Below are 24,627 nucleotides of genomic sequence, written 5' to 3'. Positions count from 1 at the left end.
CTGTCAACCTGACCTAGTACGGATCCCACACTGATGAGCAATACTCAAGTATAGGTTGAATGAGTGTTATTGTAAGCGACCTCCTTTGTTGATGGATTAAATTTTCTAAGGACTCTCCCAATGAATCTCAACCTGGCACCTGCCTTACTAACAGTTAATTTTATATGATCATTCCACTTCAAATCGTTCTGTACGCATATGCCCAGATATTTTACAGAAGTAACTGCTTCCAGTGTTTGTTCTGCTATCATATAATCATACAATAAAGGATCCTTCTTTCTGTGTATTCGCAATACATTACATTTGTCTATGTTAAGGGCCAGTTGCCACTCCATGCACCAAGTGCCTATCCGCTGCAGATCTTCCTGAATTTTCTGCAATTTTCTAATGCTGCAACTTCTCTGTATACTACAGCATCATCCACGAAAAGCCGCATGGAACTTCCGACACTACCTACTAGGTCATTTATATATATTGTGAAAAACAATGGTCCCATAACACTCCTCTGTTGCACACCAGGGGTTACTTTAACGTCTGTAGATGTCTCTCCATTGAGAACAACATGCTGTGTTCTGTTTGCTAAAAACTCTTCAATCCAGCCACACAGCTGGTCTGATATTCCGTAGGCTCTTACTTTGTTTATCAGGCGACAGTGCGGAACTGTACGCCTTCCGAAATTCAAGGAAAATGGCATCTACCTGGGAGCCTGTATCTAAATTTTCTGGGTCTCATGAACAAATAAAGCGGGTTGGGCCTCACATGATCGCTGTTTCCGGAATCCATGTTGATTCCTACAGAGTAGATTGTGGGTTTCCAGAAATAACATGATACGCAAGCAAAAATCATGTTCCTGTATCACTTGTGGTGTCACTTGGATCATGCATCAGGTTCACAGTTTGTTTGTCCATCCACATGGTACACCATGATAGCTGATTCTGCTGTCAAAGTCCCCTTGTTTCATCCTTTTATCTTCCTTTGGTTTTGGGAAGAATTTATGTGTAGAATTCACAGTTCCAACTGCAAACATTTTCTTGGCTGTTAGTAGGATGAAGAGATTATAAGATGTGAACAAATTATCCATAAAGCAATAAAAATTTTACCACAAAATTCTTCACATAAATCTCTCACTACCCATGCACCCTGTTCCATTTCAGACTTCTCTTTAGCTAATTTCCTACTATAAATGTGAAACTTCAGATCATATGCAAATTCATCACACAGCATCCTATTTTAAAATTTCTCTTCACAGGGCTTGTCCCTTGTGTACCGTTTAAATTTTACATTTCTGTAAATTACCATCTGATTCATTCCTTCTTTCTTTGGAATGTCATAATATAATATCATCACAGTCAGGTTCATATAGGGTCACTATCAGAGTTCTGAAACAAAGTTGTTTCTCTATCTGAGTCTGATAGAAGGTCCTCAAAAAGAAGTTTTCGAATTTCATTGTAACTAAGACTTTTTCTAACCATACTGGATGAAAGTTGTATCCTAGAGGCACAGTGGTTAGCAGCACTAACTGAGATTAGGGTAACAAAAATATGAAATATATAAACTTGCTTCACATAACTGTTGCACTGAAGCTCATTAGCATGAACTTAATTTAATTATGAAAATACTTGCTTGAAAATAAAAGTGGTAAATACATGCCAAATTTCATCTTCAAAACGTACAGCACTTAAACTGTGTGAAACCGCTGCCAGCCAATAAACAAATTGTATTGTACTGAAAGCAAAATGGATGGTATCCAATGTCAAGCCATCTAAGGAAAACTCCCTCAACTAACTGTATGACTCGCAACAAAAACTACTGCCCCATTCGACCACCAGGTGTCATAAAATAAGTGGTTAACATTGATAACTACCACTCTTGAAAGAGTTGCCAAGGAATGAAGGAGCAGTCCCATATTATCCAGTATCATCCCAAACTGGAACAGCTGAACTACTCTTTACAAGAATTGAACTATTTTTCATAATGTGCTGAAATGAAGAATATGCTCCCCAAATCCATCCCACCTTCTCCCAAGTGGTATTCCAATAACTACTGAATCTACAAAACATTCTGACCCACCCTTTTATATTGCTTACTTCTGATCCCTTGTCTCACAGGTAATATCCAAGTAAAAGACCCAGGTCCTAGACCTGTATCACATAGCCATCTAGCTCCTCCTGTTAGCTCTTACACTTCACTCTCTCCCTTTACTATAGTTAGATTGCAGGTCTGTGGAGCTAATTTCTGCATGATTTTAATTAGCAGTGTTCCTCTCTTCATTGTGCTGCCTTGCCCCTAAATCTACCTAAATCACTATCCACTAAATGCAGAATGCAACAGTCTACTTCTCCTACTCGCACCAGGATAACTGCTCTAAAGCCAAGTTCCCTTTCATTGATCTCTCTCTCTCTCTCTCTCTCTCTCTCTCTCTCTCTCTCTCTGTCTGTGTTCCTCCCTTCTCTTTACGTTGCCATACCTTCTGTGGTATCGATAGCAATGATGCCACGGAATAGTTTCTCAAGTTGGCACTATGAGAGACACCGACGACAGCGCCCTCTAGCCGGTGCTGTCGAGGTCTACGAACTCCGTGACTGCTGCAGCCCTTTTGGTCAGGTGCAGCCAGCCAGGACACTTTGCTTCAGCATTGCACCTATGTACAAAGTTATGTAATTGTTTATCACCTTGTTTTTGCACCAGTAAACCACGTTCTTGCAGTACCGACTTTTATTACCTTTTCTCATTCCTACCCACACGCCGCCTCCCAGGCGGGATACAAAACCTTCCATTTTCCTTTTTCATTTCACTTGCTGTAGCCATCATGGCTGTAGTTCATGTTCTGATAAAACAACACAATCATAATATGACTTGGTATAATCTGTTTATGTACTTAGCTTTGGTCCAACACCTTAACTATGTGGAAAGTGGTGCTCTATTTTCATTCCATCGTTTGTGTGCCACCTAGCATTTTACACTCTTTGTGTGTTGTTAAATTGCATGTTCCCAAGGGATTGATTTTTTAAAGACTGATATAGATTTATTAAAATAGTTCCATCTCCATCCTTCTTCTGCAAAGGCTGACTTACCAAATAGTGAAATCAATCAGAGGAGTGAACTATCTGGACACATTATGCACTGACTTGTGCTAATGCAACAAGCATTCACATGTATTATCCTAACTGAAATATGATTGTACCTAGAAGAAATTGCCCTTGTGAGAAGTTAGTAATGTACTAAAGCTTCATTTTCTAAATTTCTATAAATATCTTTCATCTTATTGTGTTAGAATTTATGTTTTCCAAAAGATTTGCATTATGGAAGTGCTGCTGTACAGGGTTCCCATGTAATCTGGTGGAACCAAATTCCTGTAATTAATTGTTCGTTATGATTTCTGTGTTCTTATTTGTGATCCTCTCTATCTCTAACAATGTCTTTCTTCAAAGAAAATATGTTTGTATTTGCTCAAATATGTTTCACCACAGTTGTGGCATCCTCAGTGTATGTTTGTTTATTTTCTACCGAGCGAGGTGGCGCAGTGGTTAGCACACTGGACTCGCATTCGGGAGGACGACTGTTCAATCCCGTCTCCGGCCATCCTGATTTAGGTTTTCCGTGATTTCCTTAAATCGCTTCAGGCAAATGCCGGGATGGTTCCTTTGAAAGGGCATGGCCGATTTCCTTCCCCATCCTTCCCTCACCCGAGCTTGCACTCCGTCTCTAATGACCTCGTTGTCGATGGGACGTTAAACACTAATTTCCTCCTCCTCCTCTATTTTCTCTTTAGATTATGTTATTTTTCAGTGACTGTTTACTTATATCAGCTACTGATCTACACTTTATGTATTGTGCTATTGTGGTTAAATTGGACCTGTTCTGAGCCTCAGGAGTTTCTTAAGCCCTTGTGCTCATTTAGTTTTCCATTTGTATGCATTAGGCAAGGCTACTTCAGTGTGCAAGTGTTGTTATCCTTTGTATAGTAATAACACAGAATGTAGTGAAGTCTTATCATTCAACTACATATTTGATAAGGCATGGACAGTTAAGACATGAACATTTATGCCATACTGCTGTCACAGGTACTTTATAATTGCTGGTGGCTCTTGTACCATAATTGACTTTGCCAGTTAGCAGAGATCATTTGTCTTTCACCAGCTTCAAAGTTTACACTGCACCCTACAGCTCAAATACAGTAACAACATCTGAATGATCCGTGCCATACCATGCCAACTGACTGCAGGAAACCAGAAGATTGGCAAGCAGGACTTTTCCTTTGTGCTTCCATAAGGAACCTATAATCCCTCAGATCCTTGGGAAGTAGCTGGTCATGTCCACTCTGTGTGTACTGAAAGTGAAAAATGGTGAGCAGTTACATGGTGATTGACAACTCACCACCTGAACTATGCCTGACCTACGTTGTACCACACACTGCGAACTTGTAGCTCCAGAACAAACTTTTAAAAAACTGCTCTCTGCACACCATCTGGATTTACAGAATTCATTCAGTTGCTGTTCAAGTTATACAATGCTGCATAGACATTTCTGTACATAGACAGAACAACTTATGCTCTTGATTTGTGATATCTTCATGTACTTCGATCATATCCAAAGGTTATGCACTTGATTATTCATCTTTGCATCTTTGGAGTAAAAGTAGGTACATGATAAACATGCAAGAAATTCAGCTTCCACAAGACAGATTAGAAGCATTTTCAAAACAGTTTGCAAAATGTGAGTTGTAAATATTTTTAGGTTTAATTAATTTCTGTTGGAAATTTATTCACACCTATGCTCTTCATTCTGCGGTACTCAATGAGTTTCTGATAGGCTGTTTCAGAGGTGGGGGAACCATTAAAGCGGATGACCTAGAGAGACACTGCCTTTGTAAAATTAAAAAGCCACAGTTGCAGAAGCAACACCGTTAGCCCACTCCTCGGCATAAGCCCTTATATCTCTTATGGTGGACACACAATTAAATGTGACTGGAGACATATTCCAGGAGTTAATCAATTATAAGTGACAGCATCTTCCATACTTCTGTCAGAAATTGTCTTTCTTGCAGGGGAACTGGCCAACATTTGACAAGAACTCTATGCAGTCTAGGCTTCCATAAATAAGTTTCATCATATGCTAGAAGGTTGGAAAATAACACTTCTTATCAACCACAAGCCATCAAAGTTCATTCTATTTCAGAAGCTGGAGTAAGGATTGTTGCATAATGTATGACACTTCGACTGCATCCTTCAGTTTACAATGATAGTCAACATATTAACAATGAAAAAAAATTGCCAACAGACAACTTGACCTACATCGACATCATAACAAAAGAATTGGTTTTTAAAGCTCTTGTCCATATTCAAGATGTAATTGGGGAACCTTAGTCATGCCCTGCTGCAACAACTGAACTGCAACTCCATAAAGATTCCCCATACCAAATTGAAACTGTATTGTGATGTTACTGTGTTGAATGTACACTCATTTGTCACACCTGAGTTTTGACATAAGGCCATCACTTCACTTCATAGCTTGTAACTATACAGAGTAAAAGTCATTACATTCTCGGCAAAGAAAGCATTTGTTGAGTTTATCATAGTTAAAGAGTGCAATAGCTTTGTTGCTTAGTATAAAGCTTAGTAATGCAACAAGTGTGCATTTTTGACAGTGTCTACAGCAGAGCTTCTTAGCATGTGTTGACAGTCATTTGTTTGTTATTGTAGTATAGTTTTCCACTGTCTTTATTATGGGTAGGGACTGTAACTGCTGTGTGTGGATATTAACTGAGTTGGTGACACTTGGCTCTCAGCTCCAGGCTGTGTTGGCTTCAATTACACAGCCTAGGGCTGCAGTGGATGGGCATCACAGTTATGGATCAGGCATTGGAATCCAGTGGATGTCCAGCATGACTCCAGAGTCTACCGAGAGGCGAACCGAACCGAAGACTGTTTTATTGGCAGGATGCTTAAAAGATGCAACAGATCTACTAAAGAGACTGCCTACACGATGCTTGTCCGTCCTCTTTTGGTGTAAAACTGCCTGGTGTGGGATCCTTACCATATAGGAGCAGCAGAGTACATTGAGAAAGTTCAGAGAAGGGCAGCACTGACCTACATAGGGAGAAACGATCATCATCATCATAGAATAAGGGAAATTGAAGCCTGCACGGGAAGTTTATAAGTGTTCATTTTTTCCATGCACTGTTCGAGAGAGGAATAATGGAGAACTATCGTGAAGGTGGTTCGATGAACCCTCTGCCAGGTGCTTGAGTGTGATTTGGAGAGCAGCCTTATAGAGGTAGATGTAGAGGATAAGCCACCTTGTTTCAGCTCCACTTTCTGTATTTGTTTTGTTGAACAAGAAGTTTCAACATGGGGACACTGACGTTGTTGTTCTAGTTCTGCCATATGAAGAATATCTGTACCATTTGACAGAAGTTGATGGAGCAAAGATGCCACAACAGAAACAGGTGCTAAAGCTCCTCTTTTCATGTGTCTATTATGTGGTTTCGTGTATCACTCAACGACAGTAGACCAAAGTAGACAGTTTGAATACCGCCTATTTGAAGCTTGTGGAGTACCACTTTGTGCAACCAGGATCTGACGAATGACTTCCAGTCCCCAAACCAGTGGTTTATTGAAATGGCTACTCTAACAACTAAAGACTGCACTAAAATACTATGCCCTGTTCACTGAACAGGATATTCACTTATTATCATAATGGGTTTGCAAATAACTTTCTGACATGACTTCAGTGCAATAACTGCTGAACTTGTCAATGGGCACACGTTACACCTGCTTGGATAAGTTTTTTCCAACACATCAGATACTCAGCTGAAGTGTCATATCTTGTTCATCTGTTTTGGTCTCAGTCCAAAACCTGTGGCCACCTACATCAGAGGTACATGGCAAAAAATAATCATTCATCCTCCTAAACATACAGAACAGACTTTCAAACATGTTTCATTTCATCATGGTGCTATTTAAAAGCCACTTTAGTCACTTTATAATGGCCCGTTCATGGTAGGTACTTGTGAAATAGCATCCAGTGTTGGTAAACATGAAATGCCCACCACAGTCTCCATTGGCAGGCTAAAGTCAGCTGTTAATGGCATCATAACCAATATTCCTGTAACATAGAAGAGGAGCTGAAGTTAATCAGAGGCTGTACCTACGCTGCAAATGTATATTTCCTGCCATGATTTAATGTTATTCATAAAATTCTTTTTCAGTTGAAAAGTTGAAACTTTTGTTTTATATCTTATTTCAGTCATCCCTTGAAGAATACCTGACTACAGTTACAATTTCTCTTTATAACCATTGTTTTCAATGCTCCGTCCAAACTCAACACACTCGACGCACGGTGACCTAGAATTTGAGAGCATGTCTTAATTTTTGGTGTAAAAGTTTATGCCATCAAGGGATTCACTTTGGGTACACAGAGAATCACTTTCATTGTCTTCTGTGCAGTTTCTAAAACTGCTCCCATAATTTAGAAAAGGAATGAGTTGCTTAGTGTATTTGTACTACACATACAGTCTCCCAAACTTGCATTCCTACTTCCTTCCTGTATTTCACAGCAAATTGCAACTCCGTTGTCATAGGTCTGGCTATAAGCTCTTCTTCTGCCAGCACACATTTGGCTTACATCCCATCATTTGAACACCCCCCAGCTGTGCAATTGAAATGGAAGTGATATGGTGTCATTCTCAGAAATGTATCAAACAAATAGTTCACCTGCCTTTCTCATTATCTAATAAGTGAATGCTCATTTGCTTCAGCCAGCCAAAAATGTTATGTTCTCTAGGCACCTTATGAAAGATTGTTGAATGATGAAAGACATTGTCAGTTACAATTACAAAATGTGGTTTAAAAATTTAACAATGAGTTCTCAGACCACCACTGAAAAGTGTTTCCATTCATTTCTTGTTCATAGTTGGTGACTTTTATCCCTGTGAACTACATACAATTTTGCATAAGCTCCATGTGAATACACGGGGAAGAATGAGCATCCTAGCTTATGGTTGTAATGTCATATCAGTAACAAAATACACATCCCAGTGAATAACTAATATCTACAAATCCTATTTCAGTAACTCATTCCAAATATTTAACTCGGAAGTGTTGTGCCTTTAGCTGTCTCTGGATCAAACACAGTCAGTCACTAACCAACTGATTCCTGAACATAATTAAAAAAAAAAAAAAAAAAAAAAAAAAAAGATGGTAATACAGTGTCTACTTTTACCATCAGTATGAGCGACTGGGAACCATATTCAAAAGATAAACACAAAAAACACATATCAGCTTGCCATCATGAGGAAGGAGCACTCTGACCCGATGTACTGCCACTATTGTAAAATATATTTACACTAGAACTTGAAGGTCATCAATTTTGCAAAAGAGTACAATGCAGTTTGAAAAAACACTTGAAATTAATCTTTGAGAATTAGATTTCAGAATGCTGTTAAGTTAAAACATGCCCAGCACTGTCACAAAGTTGCTGAATCCAAGTGCATAATGTGAAATCCTTGTAAGGAGAACTCCTTGTTGGACTCTCACTAGTAACTTCTTTTAAAAATTCTGTATTTTGCACAAAATGGATATTTTAATAGAAAAATACTGAATCATAATTTTTCATATTTTTTATCATTAATCACAAGAAAATAAATTAAATTTTGTTACAGATGTGTGAAATTAAATTGCATACATAATAATACTGTTCAATGTGTAGAAACAAAAAGTATTTTCTGTTTAATGTGCCACATTTTTTCTACCAAATTTTAAGTTTTTGTGACTAATCATAATTTGCATATGATCAGTAATTAAAAGTAAAAAAGATGATATTTTAAAAAATATGATTCAGTATTTTGTTAATTAACATTTCTGTTTCATAATAAGTGCAGAATTGAAATAAAAGTTCTAAAAATATTCCCACTAGCAAGAAAACAGACGCAACCAGGGGCTGGAAACTGAAGAAGAAGAAGAAGAAGAAGAAGAAGAAGAAGAAGAAGCTGCTAATGATGATGATGATGATGATGATGATGATACTAGCAACAATCAGACAAGACTAATAACACAATTCTGGGTGCTTTGTTTTTAGTGTTTTTGAGAACTGTATCATAGTGCATTGGGAAACTAGTATGTGGGTACTGACCTAAAAACTCTATAAATATGAAGTAAATCAAGAAGAGCTAGTCCATATGATCCCTTTGTCGATAAGATTCTCCTACCAGCTTTAAAATCAGTTTCAATATGTTAGTCACATTTTATGCACACCAATATACAACCTAAAGTACATTGCATACAAAAGTACCTATTGACTTAGTGATTAAATTTTAAACTGGAAACTGTTCTAGTTAAGTGGGGTAGACTGGTCAGGAGACTTCTGGGAGAATGTGAATAATTTAGCTGTACAAGTTTGTGTGTGTGTGTGTGTGTGTGTGTGTGTGTAAGAAAGATACAAGAAATAAATCTTTTGAGCTGTATATTTTACTTAATATTGTATGATGAAGACTTCACAGGAAAGACAACTTAAGGATTAATGAATAGTGGTTTTCAAAGTAAATGTTTAAAACAAAACTAACTTCAGAAATAGTTTATTTACTTAAAAATATTTAAAGACACAAACAATGGCATAGAATCTCTCCATATTGGGCTCTCTGCTCTTTGCCTTGAGCAGCCAGATGTCCTGAGTTTTTGTGCAGAAATATAGTATTTTTTGCTAATATTACTTGAGAGAACTACTGCCATAATAAGCTGTTGACAAAACATAATTTGTGACTCTTTCATTTTCCAGTTATATTTATGCCACTTAGATTGACTGCAGTTAGTTTGATGTCTTAACAGTTTTCTCTGAAGAACAAAGAAAAAGAGAGAATTTTTGCTCTTACTACATTTTATATTGCAAAATTAAATAATTGTTTCTTTTCAGATGTGTCTGATATTGTGTAAAGTAGTATAATCTTTTATAATAATTACAACCAAAGATTCGAAAATTGCCTTCTTCAAAATATTTTTGTTTAAAGTGTGTTACTTGTGATTTCAGAATGAAGATATGAAAACTTGTTATCCTTTAAGCATGATGGTGACAGGAAATGACATTTTGTTCTTCTGGGTCGCCCGCATGGTTATGCTCGGAGAGAGGCTGACGGGGCAACTACCATTTAAAGTAAGTCAGTAGTATCATTGCTACTATATATTTTAGTATACCGGTTGATTTGATTTTTTGTAAAAGTTAAATGAATTGATTGACACAGTTTTATTCTGTCACTTTCAGAAAATTTTCTTGCATGGAGTCATTTGTGATGCTCATGGAAGAAAAATGTCAAAGAGTCTGGGAAATGTAATCAACCCTGAACATGTTTCGGATGGAATTTCGTTAAAGGTACAGGAATTTTGTCTTGCACAATATTTGATGAATTAACTTGGTCATTTAGTGTAGCATGCAGTGCAGTAGGATGCAAGATAGGGAGATTAGCCAGACCCAGATTAAGTCTGCATGAAAGATTAACAGTCATAACACTGATGGAAAGACAAACATACATGTGCTTTTAGGTGCTTTTTCTCACTTGTGTAGCAACTGCTGGACTGGTCCTCAATCTCCGCCTCAGAAAATGTGGTGCACAGACAGTTACATGACAACACACAGAACAAAGTTAACACAATTCATAAAAAATTCATACATACCATTTCCCAACATTAGATTAAATGGCAGTTACGGTGAATGGGAGGGCATCCGGTCACACAGTTAATGAAAACAAAGTTGCCAAATCTTGAAAGTAAGGGGACCCTATATGGTAGGATGAATCCTAGAAAAGAGAAAATATTTCATGAAATCTGTTTGTGGATTGTGGCTATTTTTTGTGGTAAAATGACCATAAGATGCTAGTTACTATAAATTTATGTGATGTATGGTTATTGATTAAAACAACACAGCTCCGTAAAATGATGGGACACCTCTTTCCTTTTTATTCTTGGTGGGGCTGAAAGGCAAGTTTATGGACCACCATGCCACTGCATAAAAATCTGTGGTAGAAAAGCTTAATATTTTCAGTGAACTATGTTGCCTGGATCACTGGGAAAACCATAATAAGGAAATTGTTCTGAAGTGAATTTTACCATAAAAAACTACAAATTAGTAAGCAGTAGAGTTTTACTTTTTGCATGTTTGTAAGTACTCATGTTGATCATTTATAAAAGAACATGAAACGTGAAAAAGTGTAGCTAATGAATGTGTTCTCTACCTTTCAAATGACAACACCAAATCTGAGGCCTATCATATTTCCTACTGGAAATATTACTTTTTTTAAATTTGTCTTTAAATGGTTGTGGGATTTGTGCAAGTACCAAAATCCCATAATTGTACTGTTGTTATCTCTCTGTTTTCAAATATGATAATGTGTCATCCTCCCCAATACCATCTCCAAATACTGCAACATGAAATTTTATGAGAAAGATTATCTCAGAGCATTTTTGGAAAGAATGACATTTCTGTTGAGCTGGAGGCAACAATGATTGACTGATTGGAAAACAGTGTAATTATCCAACACATTCACATACATTTCTAATAAAATGACTGGTTTTGGCTGGCATTGGCCATCTTCAGATCATAAAATACAGACAATGGTTCAACTCTGCCTCTGTGGAAACCCATATTTACAGCTTGTTTCCACAGTGGTAGGATTGAATGATGACTTTTATTTTGTCATCTGACGATGACTAATGCTGGTGGAAACCAATAATTTTGTTAAAAATAGATGTGATATGTGATTTTCTTCTGGTACTCATTACGTAAAACAGTGCAGTGTGGTGGTGGTGGTTTTTTTTTCTTCTTCTTTTTTTTTTCTCCATAGCTCAGTTGTGTGGTTATCACAGTGCGGTTACATAATTATCAATGCTATATTCTAGGAATGAAACTCTACTCCCAAAAAATATTTAAAGATGATACGATAAAATTTCTTAGCTTGGCAGTGAAAGGAGGGTAACAATTTACATATTATTTTCGACATTGTCCCATTTTAAGTGAGTGCATTGTCTCCCAGGGTTGTCAAATGGAGTAAGATTCTTGAAGGTCTGCAACATGTCCACCTATGGATGCCATAAGCTTTTCACTCATTGTTTTCCAGACATAAATTCATTGACATGCTAGAATAGATGGAAATCTGAGAGAGTGAAATCTGATAGGTAAGGTTAATGTTCCAGCAAGTCCCCCAGGTTTCCCGTTACCAAAGCACTTTCGGAGGCAGTGGTATTATTCTGATTAAAGACATTCGAGATCTCTTCACGTGTAGCTCTTTCCGTCTAGTTGATTCAGAGCACTCCTAAACTATTTATCAGTTATTGTTTCCTCCTTAACAAGAAATATTCTTTGTGCATCCCAGAAAACAGTGGCCATAGCCTTCAGGGCCAGTTTACGGCCCAAGCAACACAAGCCATCACTATGGGAATCAGACTGAGAGGGAGCCAGAGGCACCACAGTTGTAGGACTTCTGTACAGGATGTATCACAGTTAGTAGTGACCACTTGGGACTCTAAGCTGAAATAGGCACCAGGGCTGATTTGTATACAGTGTGTATCACAGTTGGTAGAGGAAACTGGCGCAGTTGAAAGTGGACGTTGGAAAATGGAGGATGGCGGCACGAAATTATAAAATACTTGTGTGTGAAAATGTTTGTGAATTGGCCCTGATGACTTTTCTGGCAGTCATTTTCTAGTGAAAGCTTCCTGATACTCAGTTCTTCATGTAAAATGTACTTACGCTTTCTTCTGATATGTTTGTGCCATCAAGTATTTCATACACATTTAATCTGTAATTGTACCATACTGAATAAAGCAATTTCTGTATGTTTTTAGTTGCAGCTTTGGAATGTTTCTCCTATGGATCATCCACAAAAGAAATACAGGGCATTTGAAATTAGCCATCCGTTTCTCAGCAGTCAAAATAAACTTTCACAGACTGTGAATAAATTTCTGTTGGCAATAAACTGCCCAAAACGTAGCTTTTTATGGTCGCATGGTATTCTGATTTAACTGTTTTGATGAAACAAATCCAATGTCTGTAGTTTACAAATAAAACAACAAACTAACACTTCAAATACACAACTGCACACCTTGTATGAACGTAACAAACTTTCATTAATGTCAGTGCTATCTCTGTTTCAGGTTGACAATTTTTTCCTTGTCCTCTTAGCCAGTTAAAATGTTGAAAATTGTAATATCAAACCAGAATTACACTTAACATAATCAGGACAATTAAAAGACCTTTACTCAGTAAACCTACACTTGTAAAATGGCAAAGCAACAAATTATGCTACCAGCAATAAAGAAGGTAGAAGTGACTTGTTCCCTCACCATGTGAGTCACAGAGGCAGGAAACATGTTTTCTTGATAAGCATAAGTGAAATAATGTTTTAAGATAGTGATTGGTTAGAAACAGATATTACATGCAAACTACAAGGAATCGTTTGTTACAGAGCTGCCTCTACTTATACTGTGTTATTCTTGTACTTGGAGTTGTTGCAAAAATGTATCTTAGTACTCCCAACAGTTCTACACTCTCCCCTATCATCTGTTCTCCACCTTTATACTAACAGATATCGATTAAAGCCTTTGATTTTATCAATGACTAGCGAACCCGCTTATTCTTTGCACTTGCTAAATATCTAAATATGTCTTCTAATCTTTTCCTCCATTCTCTCTTTGTCCTTCTCCTCCTCCCCCTATCTCTCTCCACTTCCTCCTCCCCCCTCTGTCTGTCCACCTCCACCTCCCCCCCCCCCCCAAATTAATTTGAAAGTTAATCCATAACTCAAAAAGTTAACTTTGTTGATTAACAGTCTTGTGCCCAGCCATGGTTTAAATGTCTGGCTATTGTAATTAAAACTGACTGCGAGAAAGAAAACAGAACTGCACAATGTCACACCACAGCATAGCGCAGCATTTTCTTTCTCTCAGTTTTCTTTTAACAGAAAACCTGTACATGGTTGCTAAAACAATTATATATATGTAGCCTCTGTCTGTCTGAATTTTAATTAGAGTATCTTATAAAACACAGCTAACAGTTTTCCCCCTTTATATATTATATACATATTTATATACCATATGTATTAAAATTATAGCTTATGTCCATGCAAGCATTTATAAGAGCATCATGTAAATATTTGAAGTAAATCGCTCAAGACTTTTTGAGATTTTTGCTAAGAACATTTCTCTGATATATAGGGCGTTACAAAATGATACCAAAAAACTTCGAGGGATTGTAAGAGGGTGTCTTGAGGAACAAATTGAGGATAGGAATGCATGTCTAGTGATGTCATCCTGTGATGCTACAGAGTGTTAAAGTTATAGTCACCAGTCTTGCCACTGGGACAGCCCTTTGGCAGCAAATGTGACTTTGTATGCTACAGTGTTGTTTGTCACTCAGTGATCACGATTGATTGCCAAGATCACCAATGAAGAAAATGAAGCTAGCTGCTGTGTAGACAGGCCTTGTCTCCAATGTATTAGTAGTAGTAGTAGCAGTAGCAGTAGCAGTAGTTTGTTTTTATTTTGGCCCTTAGACCTTTGACAGGAAATATTTCTTGTTTCTTTTCCATTTTATAGGACTTACAGGAAGAAGCACATGAAAACTTCAGGGCAGGACTTTTATCTGAAAATGAACTTCAGAAAACACTTGAAGGACACAAGAAACTTTTTCCCGCAGGAATTCCTGAGTGTGGAACAGATGCACTTAGATTTAGCCTTTTATCACAAAATATTCAGAGTGAGTATGAAGACAGTTTTCCACTTATTTCTAATATTTTAATCTTGTTTCATATCATATGAAGTATTACTCAGTAATGGAGAGTGCTGAAGCACATAAAGAAGTTCAAGAATGTGCAATGTTCTGCCAGCTTCGAGAAGCATATGGGAGTTACGCACAAAGACTTGGTGTAATACAGCAGCCAAAATGACCTAAAATATATCTGTGGTCCCACTCAAAGCAGTGACTCACATTGAGGCACATGGCCAAGTGTAGTTTGTCCATAGTTTAGGTAGGGACTTGCATTTAGTTCAGGTGCCAAACACTTATTGACACTTAGTCCAGCAACCTCACACTCAAATGTAGTTTCTTTGAGGATATGCTGTGGCACAATCAAACCCTGGATGAACAAAGCCACTATAAAGATTAACCAAGAACCGGGGTGCTGCTGACTTTGGGAGGGGCTCACTATGGTGCTGTGCCAATTGCTGTTATTGGGAGTGGGAATACACAAGACATGATCTACTCCTTAACAGAATGGGAAAAAGATAAATTCACTGAACTGATAAGTAAAAATAAAGGTGGAGTGCTGTCATGAGTGGTAGAATTCTGTGCTGTGATTACTGATGTGAGAAGTAAATCTTTTTTAAGACTAAGTACATCATTCGGGCAGACTACTTTGAAAGAAGTCTAGATGAACCAGGAATGTCACATGAAAGAAACTTGTTTGAATAAGCTATCCTTGCTGGATTGGACTTATAGTAGACTGAAAAACAAAGTTATTGAACTTTTTATTTATTTACAAAATGTAGAACATCAAAAGGAAGATGTTATATGTGTCTGAGCACTATGTAAATACAGAAATCAATATGTTAAACAAAGAGGAGTATAAATTAGCAGCAAATTTTTGTAAGGAAAATACCAAGAAAGGAGGAATATGGGGGGAGGGGGGAAACATAAAGTTAAAATGTATTGAAACCAGTAGTTTCTGCTTAGATTGACAATTGGGAGCCCATTTATTGGTGCTGTTGGAAGATTCATTTGTAGTTATTACAGTGCATGGTTCCCAAATAGGAAATTTTCAAATATTGTCAGTAAAAAATTGTGTCACCAAGCAGACAGAAGAAAGCAAAAGATGGCAGAAATTTTAATATTTATTTTCTGAAATATTCAGGTAAAAGGAACAGTTTGAAAATGTTACTTAAAACTGAGTTCATATGCAGCAGATGGCTGACGCTAAAGATTAACAACTGGGATGGCTTGAGATGTATCACTTCATGTGATGCTGAGGTTTTTTTTTTTTTTCTCTGTATCTTCATATTTATTTCACGTTTACAATACATTTGTTTCACAGCAGCGCACACTGTGCTGCAGAGTGAAAATTCATTCTGGAAATAATCCTCCAGGCTGCGGCCAAACCATGTCTCTGCAGTATCTCAGAACGTCTGTGAAGTTTGGGAGGTAAGAGATGAGGTTCTGGCAGAAGTGAAACTGAGAACGGGTCATCAGTCATGTTTGTGTAGCACAGTTGGCAGAGCATTTGCCCATGAAAGGTAAAGGTTCTGGGTTCGAGTTCCTGTGCAAAGATTTAATCGGCCAGGAAGTTTCATATCAGTGCACAATTGTCTGCAGAATGAAAATCCATTCTGTAAAAAATATTCTTGAATTATCACTAATTAAATGCAGGCACAGTTTACAAAAGCATTTCTTATAAATTAACATAAATGACATGATAGGTGTAATATGTAACAAATTGTATGTTCAGTATTAGTGTATTGTGTTGTTAACTAAAGTGATTTGTCATGCTGTTTACTAAAAATGAGTGTAAGGAATTGTCCAATACTTGACCTTCTATTTATTTGGGGGGGGGGGGGGGGGCAAGACTTGATATTGAAAATAATGCATGAGGCAAAATCAATAAATGAAACAAAATATTCTAAATTCTTAGTCAGATGTGACAGAGCCTTTTTGATATCTAATCTGTGGAACTCTTATATTACAGACAATAGTGTATGTCATGCCTTTTCTGTTTTCACTCATGACTGTCTTATGCCATTATATTGCTGAGTAATTTGTCATTGAGAAAAATAGTGTTTGTTGCACACAGTGTGTAATAAGGATATTATGTGGTGCCCACTCCACATCCTCTTATAAACAATTGGGTATTCTGACAACACCCTCACAGTACAGTCATTCCCTTATGACAGTTTTTATCATCACTCATCCACAGTTTGAAAACAATAGTAAAATTTTAAGTATAATACTAAAACGAGAAATGATTCAGACTGTTTGTCACTCAGCGTTAGAATGGAACGGGGTATTCAATCATAACAATTTTTGACTACCTACCTGTATTGGAATAGACTGCCGTCGAGAGCTACAGAAAACCAGTCTTTAGACTGGAGTCTACAACAGCAGTAATAAATATAGTAGTCCTTACATGGAATATTATTGAAGACAGGATATAAAAACTTGGGTGTGTTGTCTGGAGCATCATTTTAATCATTCTCTTAAGAGATCAAACCATTATTACTCTCAGTGTAATCAGTTTTATCAGTTGGTGCCTTGTTTATTGTGTGAAGAATTCGGTATGTTCCAATGTTCTGTTGCCCTTCTGTTAAAGTTTTGTGTAAAAGTAGGAAGTAATGTTTTCAGTTTTACTTTGCAAAAATTTAGATCATTTTTGTATTGTGTTTTTGTTTGGTTTGTCTTTTCAGACATGTCACTTAACTTCGATATTGCAACTTGTCACACTAATCGCCTGTTATGTAACAAGATATGGCAAGCTTGTAGATATGTCCGTACGTTCCATGAAAGTGTGTGGGATAGTGCAAAGGATGACACACTTTCATCACTGTCCATTTGTGATAAGTGGATACTAAGTCGCCTTTCAGTTATGATAAAGGCAGTGAATGATGCTTTCAAGAATCAACAGCTACACCTTGCCACATCCTCCTTGAGATCATTCATATACACAGATTTTTGTGACACCTACCTGGTATGTAGCTTTCCAATTAAATAACAACAAAGCAACTTCAACATTCTGTATTGGTAACAATTTGAATGAGTTTCTCTCATTTACTAATAACAAATAATATAACTATGTAAGCTAAAGAGCATTGTTCCATTGTAAACACTTCAATGATGAAAAGTACATTTGGAAATGCTGTGGCTTCGAGAGACTACTTTTTAAATATACTTGTTTGAATGATCTATTTCTGGTTTGAATACATTAGTTTGCTGTCTGTTGCATACAATAAGCAGCTTCATTGAGATACCGCTTTTTGAGTTTGTATTAAAGCAATGAATTCCAATGTATTACTGACTTCACTGAGATATTGACTTTTTACTGTCTTTTAATCAAGGTTTCCAAGCAGATGTTTAAATTTAGAGAGGAAAGTTTCAATTTTACTTTCTCAGGGATTCTGAAATTTGAAATTAATGTAACACTAGGGCTAATTAATTCTACACAGCAGCTCTCAAATATATGCTCTTCATTAACATTAAAATAGTTTCTCATTTCACAATTTATATTGGAAATAAACAAACAAGCATATGGTTTAATTCAATTGAGAACAGCAGTGTGTTTCCCAGATTTTAAATTTAAAAAGAGCATTAATAGTGTTGTTGGTAATCCTCTGTTCTTTCAGATAATGACATCTATAGCTCTGCTTTCTGAAAGAACAATTTTGAATTCACCTACTTTGTAACTTCTATTGTTTGAAAAATCAACATTTACACAAATAATATTTTGATATTCTTCTTTTCCAATCTTTATCATTGCCAAAATTAATTTTAGTTTCACTTGTTATTTATAATTTTAATTTTACAATTTTACTAGAACTTTTGGGTCTTGGCCTTTTACTATATGTACGAAGTCCCCAGTTTACTCAACATAAAAAGATACTTGTGTTTGGTTACATTATTGTTTTTTTAGTCAGGCAAACACAGTACACTTTGCTTTTCACAGCTTTGTAAAGCTTCCAAACAAATAATCAGCCCATCTACCTTGTTTCTCATTCCCCTGATGTTCTAATTAAATAAGAAGAAAATTGCTCCTTACCTTCATATCTCCAGATCAGTTTCCACTTTCACAACAACTCACTCAGATCCCATTCACTAAGCATGTACCATGTCCTTGTATTAGCGTCTGTCAAGGGAAACTTGCAAACACCCTGAAGGCAATCTTCATGTGAAATGATAAAACAAGAAACCAAAGGGACAACCAATGCTTACAGAAGCAAGGAATGCAGTTGTAGTGTTTAAGGTCATATGTGTTGAAGTGTTTAATGGCTCTTGTTATAGTTTGTAACTGAACCAGCAACTTCACTAACAATCTGTCTGCCCCTGGTAGCTTAGTGGTCAGCGTGACAGAATGTCAATCCTAAGGGCCCGGGTTCGATTCCCAACTGGGTCGGAGATTTTCTCCATTCAGGGACTGGGTGTTGTGTTGTCCTAATCATCATCTTTTCATCCCCATTGCCGCGCAAGTCACCAAAGTGGCGTCAAATCGAAAGACTTGCACCCAGCAATCAGTCTACCCGACGGGAGGCCCTAGTCATACGACATTTACATTTATTTACAATCAATCTGTCACCTAATGTTGTTGTTCATGAGCGCTTTTACCTTATTGAAGATTTATGGTGCCTTGTCATGTTTCTTTGATATAGTGGACCTGCTATGCCTTGCCACTAATTGTGCTGCGGGACTTTGTTTCAACTGCAGAGGGCCAAGCCCTGTAAGAGAACTCACCTCTACGCCAGCTCTTTAGTAAATGACGTAACTGTATTTCAGAGAACTCTGCTGGTTTTAATTGTTCTCATATACAACATTTACAATGTTTGGTGACAGATCTGCTATTACTCAGAACAACATACCTGAAGCAGCACATCACATAAAGGAATAACATTTCTCTCTCTTTCAGCTGTTTTTGCGTGTTTAAATTGTCATCAGATGTGTTTTCTCTATGCTTTCCAAAACACTGTCAACCCACGATGTCAAAGTATAAATACCACCTCCATAGCAGGTAGATACTCTTGACAGCATCACATCTTGCTGATGTACTGTGCTCGAGCTTATCGCATTGTCTCTACACAGACCAAAATCGAAGTGTGCACAATGGAGATTCCCTACATGCTAATTATCTAAACAATATTTTTACATGAACTTCTTTCATCTGGTTCCAAGGAAGAGGTGGAACAACCTGTTACACCACAGTATATAAATATAAGGAACTAGTAAGTGAGGGTAAATTAGAAGTAAAGTTTATAAATTGTCAACCATTATGTGGAGGTATACAGAGGAAGTCTAGAGCTCAAAATGAGGAAATCTATAACAATTTCATTTATGGAGAAGACATAAGTGTATCTAAAGGTTGACTGTCTGAAGTTAGTTAAACATGATATTTGTGTCTTATTAAGAGATATTGTGAACTGGTTCAACATTTACAAAAAACATGACATTATTAAATATGAAGGGTGAGTGGTAATGGTCTTTGAAACAAATTGTGCCTATATGTGTGACATCTTGATTGTGTTCCTACAGTGCAGCTTCTTCACCACAATATTCCTTCAGTACACCACTCTCTTCACTTGCACTTAAGCTTCACACCCTTGGATTACCAGATCTATTCATTTCCTTCCAGCAGCATCGCAGCATATGGAAACGTGACCCCTGTGTTGAATGTAGTATACCATAATGATGTATTCGACTGCTTGGTTGTCATTTGTTGTGCTCTACATATCACTGGTTCAGAAATGGAATACTTTCCAAACAACGTGGGTTTGAATTGATCATCCCATAGGATTTCTTTCTTTACAGCATAACCCCATCTGGATGGATCCTTACACACACACACACACACACACACACACACACACACACACACACCCTTTTTTTTCCGCGCTCTACAATTCAGTTTCTATGGGATCGTCTTATTGAAAGTACAATAAGCTTGGACCCAAGTTCATCCTGCTTCTGTGTGACCTCTGAAATATTCACCGTCTCTGTAGTGTTAGCATTTTTGTCTTTTGCTTTTTCGTTCTTAATTTCCCTTGAAAATTTTTCTGCAGCTTTTTGTATCCTGGTATTTAACATTTGTACCATTTGAGTGTTCTTTTCAGATGAACAGGCTGTGAGTTGTGTGAAGCAATTTCCCTGCATTTTAAATTGCTCGTACAAAGCTTGCCATTGTGTTGTCGCAAAATTATCAATTCTGCTTGAAAATGTGGTGTACTCAGCCCTTGTGAGGCAAATTGAGGAGCTACTTGATTGAGAAGTAGCACCTCCAGCCATGAAAATTAACAGTGGTGTGCTTATCACCTGCCTCTCCATATCCACATCCAGTGACACGTATGACTGATGATGACATGGTGGTTGGTTAGTACTGTTTGATCTTCCAAGAGCTTTTCAGACGGAGTTTAGTTTTTAGCTTGAAAGCAATTGGGCATTTTGGCAGAGTGCAGAATGCGATTGTTTTATACATTAACCTTTTTGGTTAATTTCCACACTTCCTGCAGAATACCTCCATCCACTTTCCTTTGTCCTGATACTTGGCAGTTTTTCTTTTGCCAAGTTAGTCTGTTTTGCAAGTGCAGTAAGCGTGATGCAAGCTCTTCCTGCTTCTGTGTTACCTCTAAAGTCTTCACCGGTTCTGTAGCCATAATGTTCTGGTCCTCAGCTGTTCAGTCACAGCTGTAAACGTTAACTCAAATGTTTTCAGTAATTCAGTCATTGGATCTATCGACCATAATTCCTGCATACTTGTTTCTCCTAATTCAAATTTCAGGGTGACAATGCTGTCAGTCACTACGACCGATGTGTAGTTGTCTGGCAGTCTTTACAATAACCTATATTTATTTAAAAATATTAATATGTAATTAAATGTAATGTCAAGGTATTTAATAAGGCTATCTATTGCCCAGTTATGACTATTGCAGCTTCAACAGTTACGTCACAATCAGTTAACAAGAAAAAACAGTGTAACTAACAAATGCCCTGTCAATGCAGACCGGTATAGTGTATAGGACACGTATTACAGATGAATGAAATGATACTGTCTTTGCATTATGTATCTGGTGGCACATGACCAATCAGAAAGTTAATTCCTTGAGTATTGCAATAAAAGATAACATTTGAATTAATGGAAGGGCACCAGGTTCATGTTTTGCTGTATTTAAAATGAGCATTGAATTCTCGTCTTGTGTAACTACCTTTCCAGATAAGGTCACGTTGTGACTCGCCGATCATTCAAAGCCCGGCTACGCAATTACAAGCGTCCTCTACGTGCGGCGCTGTCTGCCAGCCATGCAGCAGCTGCGCCACCTAAGCGGCCAGCCGAGCAGCAGCCGCTAGACTGGGACTCAGTGCTCATTCGAATGCTAACGTGTACATATGTCTTGCTTGTCAACTTACTCTGTGACTTATATGTGTTGTGTCGTTCTGAAATATATTTGTTAAACTTGACGTTATAACAATTGGCGACAAGGATGGGATTTTTCCTTTTCACCGTTGACCCACAGGGTTCCATGGCTACTGTCGAGCAACTATTGCAAAATCTCCTTGCACAGCAAACGCTTCTAACAGCGGCGATTCGCGATTTCGTCGCGGCGTCAAATGCGGGGCGTTTCTCGTCGTTGGCTGTACCTCCTTTTCCTCCTTACGACGAGACGACGGAAGACTGGTCTGATTATGAAAAACGTCTTCGACAGCACTTCTTGGCATTTCATGTCACGGACGAACAACAATGTAAGTCTCTGTTCCTTTCGTGGATTTCACCTCAAATGTATTGGTTGTTGTCACAATTGGCTCTTTTGAAGGATCCTGCATCTTTGTCTTTTGCTGGAATGTGCCCACTTCTGTCTGTCTATTTTCAAAAGCAAACGCATGTGGTAGCCTCTCGTGTTGCCTTTTATCGTTATCAAAAACAGCCACATCAATCCTATCGCGCTTGTGCTGCTAAACTTCACGGCCTCAGTCGAATGTGTCAATTTCTTACTGATGTTCACAAAGAATCCTATGCCGATTCCATGGTACGGGATGCTATTATCCGGTCGGCGCCCGACAAAGAAGTTCGGCAACGTGCCCTTCAGTTGGCGAATCCGACTCTAGATGAAGTTCTCTCCATTGCGCAGTCTTTTGAAATTTCTCGTGCCACTGGGGCGCAAATAGAGGTGTGGGGTGATGTTGGGGAAATACAACCTCTGTGCGCTGTTGACGACGCGTGCGGCGCGTCCCCGCCGGCCGACGTGGCCGCAGTGCACTCCCACGCGCAGCCTCGGCCTAGCCGTAAACAACCCGCTAAGAAACTGCAGCAAAACCCCCGGCGACTTCCTTCATGTCCGCGGTGTTTTACGAACCATTCACGCGAGGATTGTCCCCAACGTTGGGCTGTGTGTCACAATTGCAAAAAGAAAGGTCATGTGTCTTCCGTTTGCAAATCCGACCGCATACATGATGTTCATGAATGTGACGCTGATTCTGATTCTGTGTTGTCTGTCAATTGCACTTCTTGCCTTTCAGGGAAGTTATTCCTCACTGTCCAAATCCTTGGTCGAGATGTTCGCATGCAAGTGGATACCGGTTCTGCTACCACTATAATTAATTCTCAGACGTATCTTCAGTTGGGTTCTCCACTCCTGTCACCTGTCACTCGGCAATTACGGACGTACAATAAACGGAAGATTTCTCTCTTGGGACAGTTTAATGCGAAGGTATCTTACAAATCCGTCGTTTGCACTGTTCCCATATTTGTGGTCGACCAGAGCAACGCAGAAAATCTTTTAGGTTTCGATGCCCTTCGCATTTTTGGGTTCTCCATAGATGACTCTGTCAATATTGTCTCTGATGCTATTCCTTATGCTCAACTGGATTCGTTGTCGATGACATTTTCGTCCCTTTTTTCCCCTGGGTTAGGCCGTGCAAACGACTTTGAAGCTCATATCACGCTCAAACCCACTGCTCGGCCTAAGTTTTTTCGGGCTCGGCCCATTCCTGTGGCCCTTCGTGATCGGGTAAAATGGGAGTTGGATCGTCTCACTACTTCAGGGGTCTTGCTTCCTGTCACTTCCAATGAGTGGTCCTCTCCTGTCGTTGTCGTTGCTAAGCCAAATGGTGATATTCATCTCTGTGGCGATTTCAAAGTCACTGTAAATGCTCAATGCCTCATCGACACTTACCCTATGCCCCGTTCTGAAGAACTGTTCACTAAACTTGCTGGAGGCCAGTATTTTTCTAAAATTGACCCGTCAGAAGCTTATCATCAACTTCCTCTCGACGCTGCTTCCCGGCAGTTTCTGGTCCTTAACATGCCTTTCGTCCTCTATCAATACCAACGCTTGCCATTCGGGGTTGCTAGTGTCCCTGCTCTCTTTCAGCGATTCATGGAACAATTATTGCTCCCTGTCCCTGGGTGTATCAATTACATGGATGACATTGTTGTCACTGGCTCCACCACTGAAGAACATCTTCAAAATCTCCGCACACTTTTTCATGTCTTACAGACTGCCGGTCTTAAGTGTAATCTTCAGAAATCACAATTTTTTCAGGCATCTATCACATACTTGGGGTTTCAACTCTCTCGGGATGGTATTCGTCCGCTTCAGTAAACTGTCGCTGCGATCGATGCCCTTCGTCGCCCTACATCTGTTAAGGAACTGCAGGCCTTCTTGGGGAAAATAACATACCATCACAAGTTTTTACCGTCTGCGGCTTCGGTGGCTCAGCCGTTGCATCGCCTGTTGCATAAAAACATGCCTTTTCACTGGTCCGCATCATGCGATGCGGCTTTCCAGAAATTGAAGACTATGCTGAAACAAAATCTCTGGCGCGCCGTCATGTGCACTGGCCTGGCATCGACTCTGAAATAGCACACATGGTCGCTGCCTGTGGCCCTTGTGCGTCACAGGCTGC

General features: G+C 38.4%; 1 protein-coding gene across 3 annotated transcripts in view; it reads left to right on the top strand.

The window, feature by feature from the left end:
* Positions 1-24,627, top strand: part of LOC126253192 (valine--tRNA ligase-like) — a 118,378-nt gene that overhangs the window by 55,745 nt on the left and 38,006 nt on the right. For all 3 annotated transcript variants that reach the window (XR_007545918.1, XM_049954362.1, XM_049954373.1), the window contains exons 10-13: positions 10,024-10,146; positions 10,255-10,362; positions 14,580-14,739; positions 17,436-17,716. Coding sequence is in view for 2 of the 3 variants with exons in the window: in XM_049954362.1 (XP_049810319.1) it covers positions 10,024-10,146; positions 10,255-10,362; positions 14,580-14,739; positions 17,436-17,716 (672 nt within the window). In the remaining variant the exon portion in view is untranslated. The remainder of the gene's footprint in view (positions 1-10,023; positions 10,147-10,254; positions 10,363-14,579; positions 14,740-17,435; positions 17,717-24,627) is intronic.

Source organism: Schistocerca nitens, chromosome 1 (genome assembly GCF_023898315.1).
Source record: "Schistocerca nitens isolate TAMUIC-IGC-003100 chromosome 1, iqSchNite1.1, whole genome shotgun sequence".
Lineage (NCBI taxonomy): Eukaryota > Metazoa > Arthropoda > Insecta > Orthoptera > Acrididae > Schistocerca > Schistocerca nitens.
This window is presented reverse-complemented; position numbering and strand designations above follow the sequence as displayed.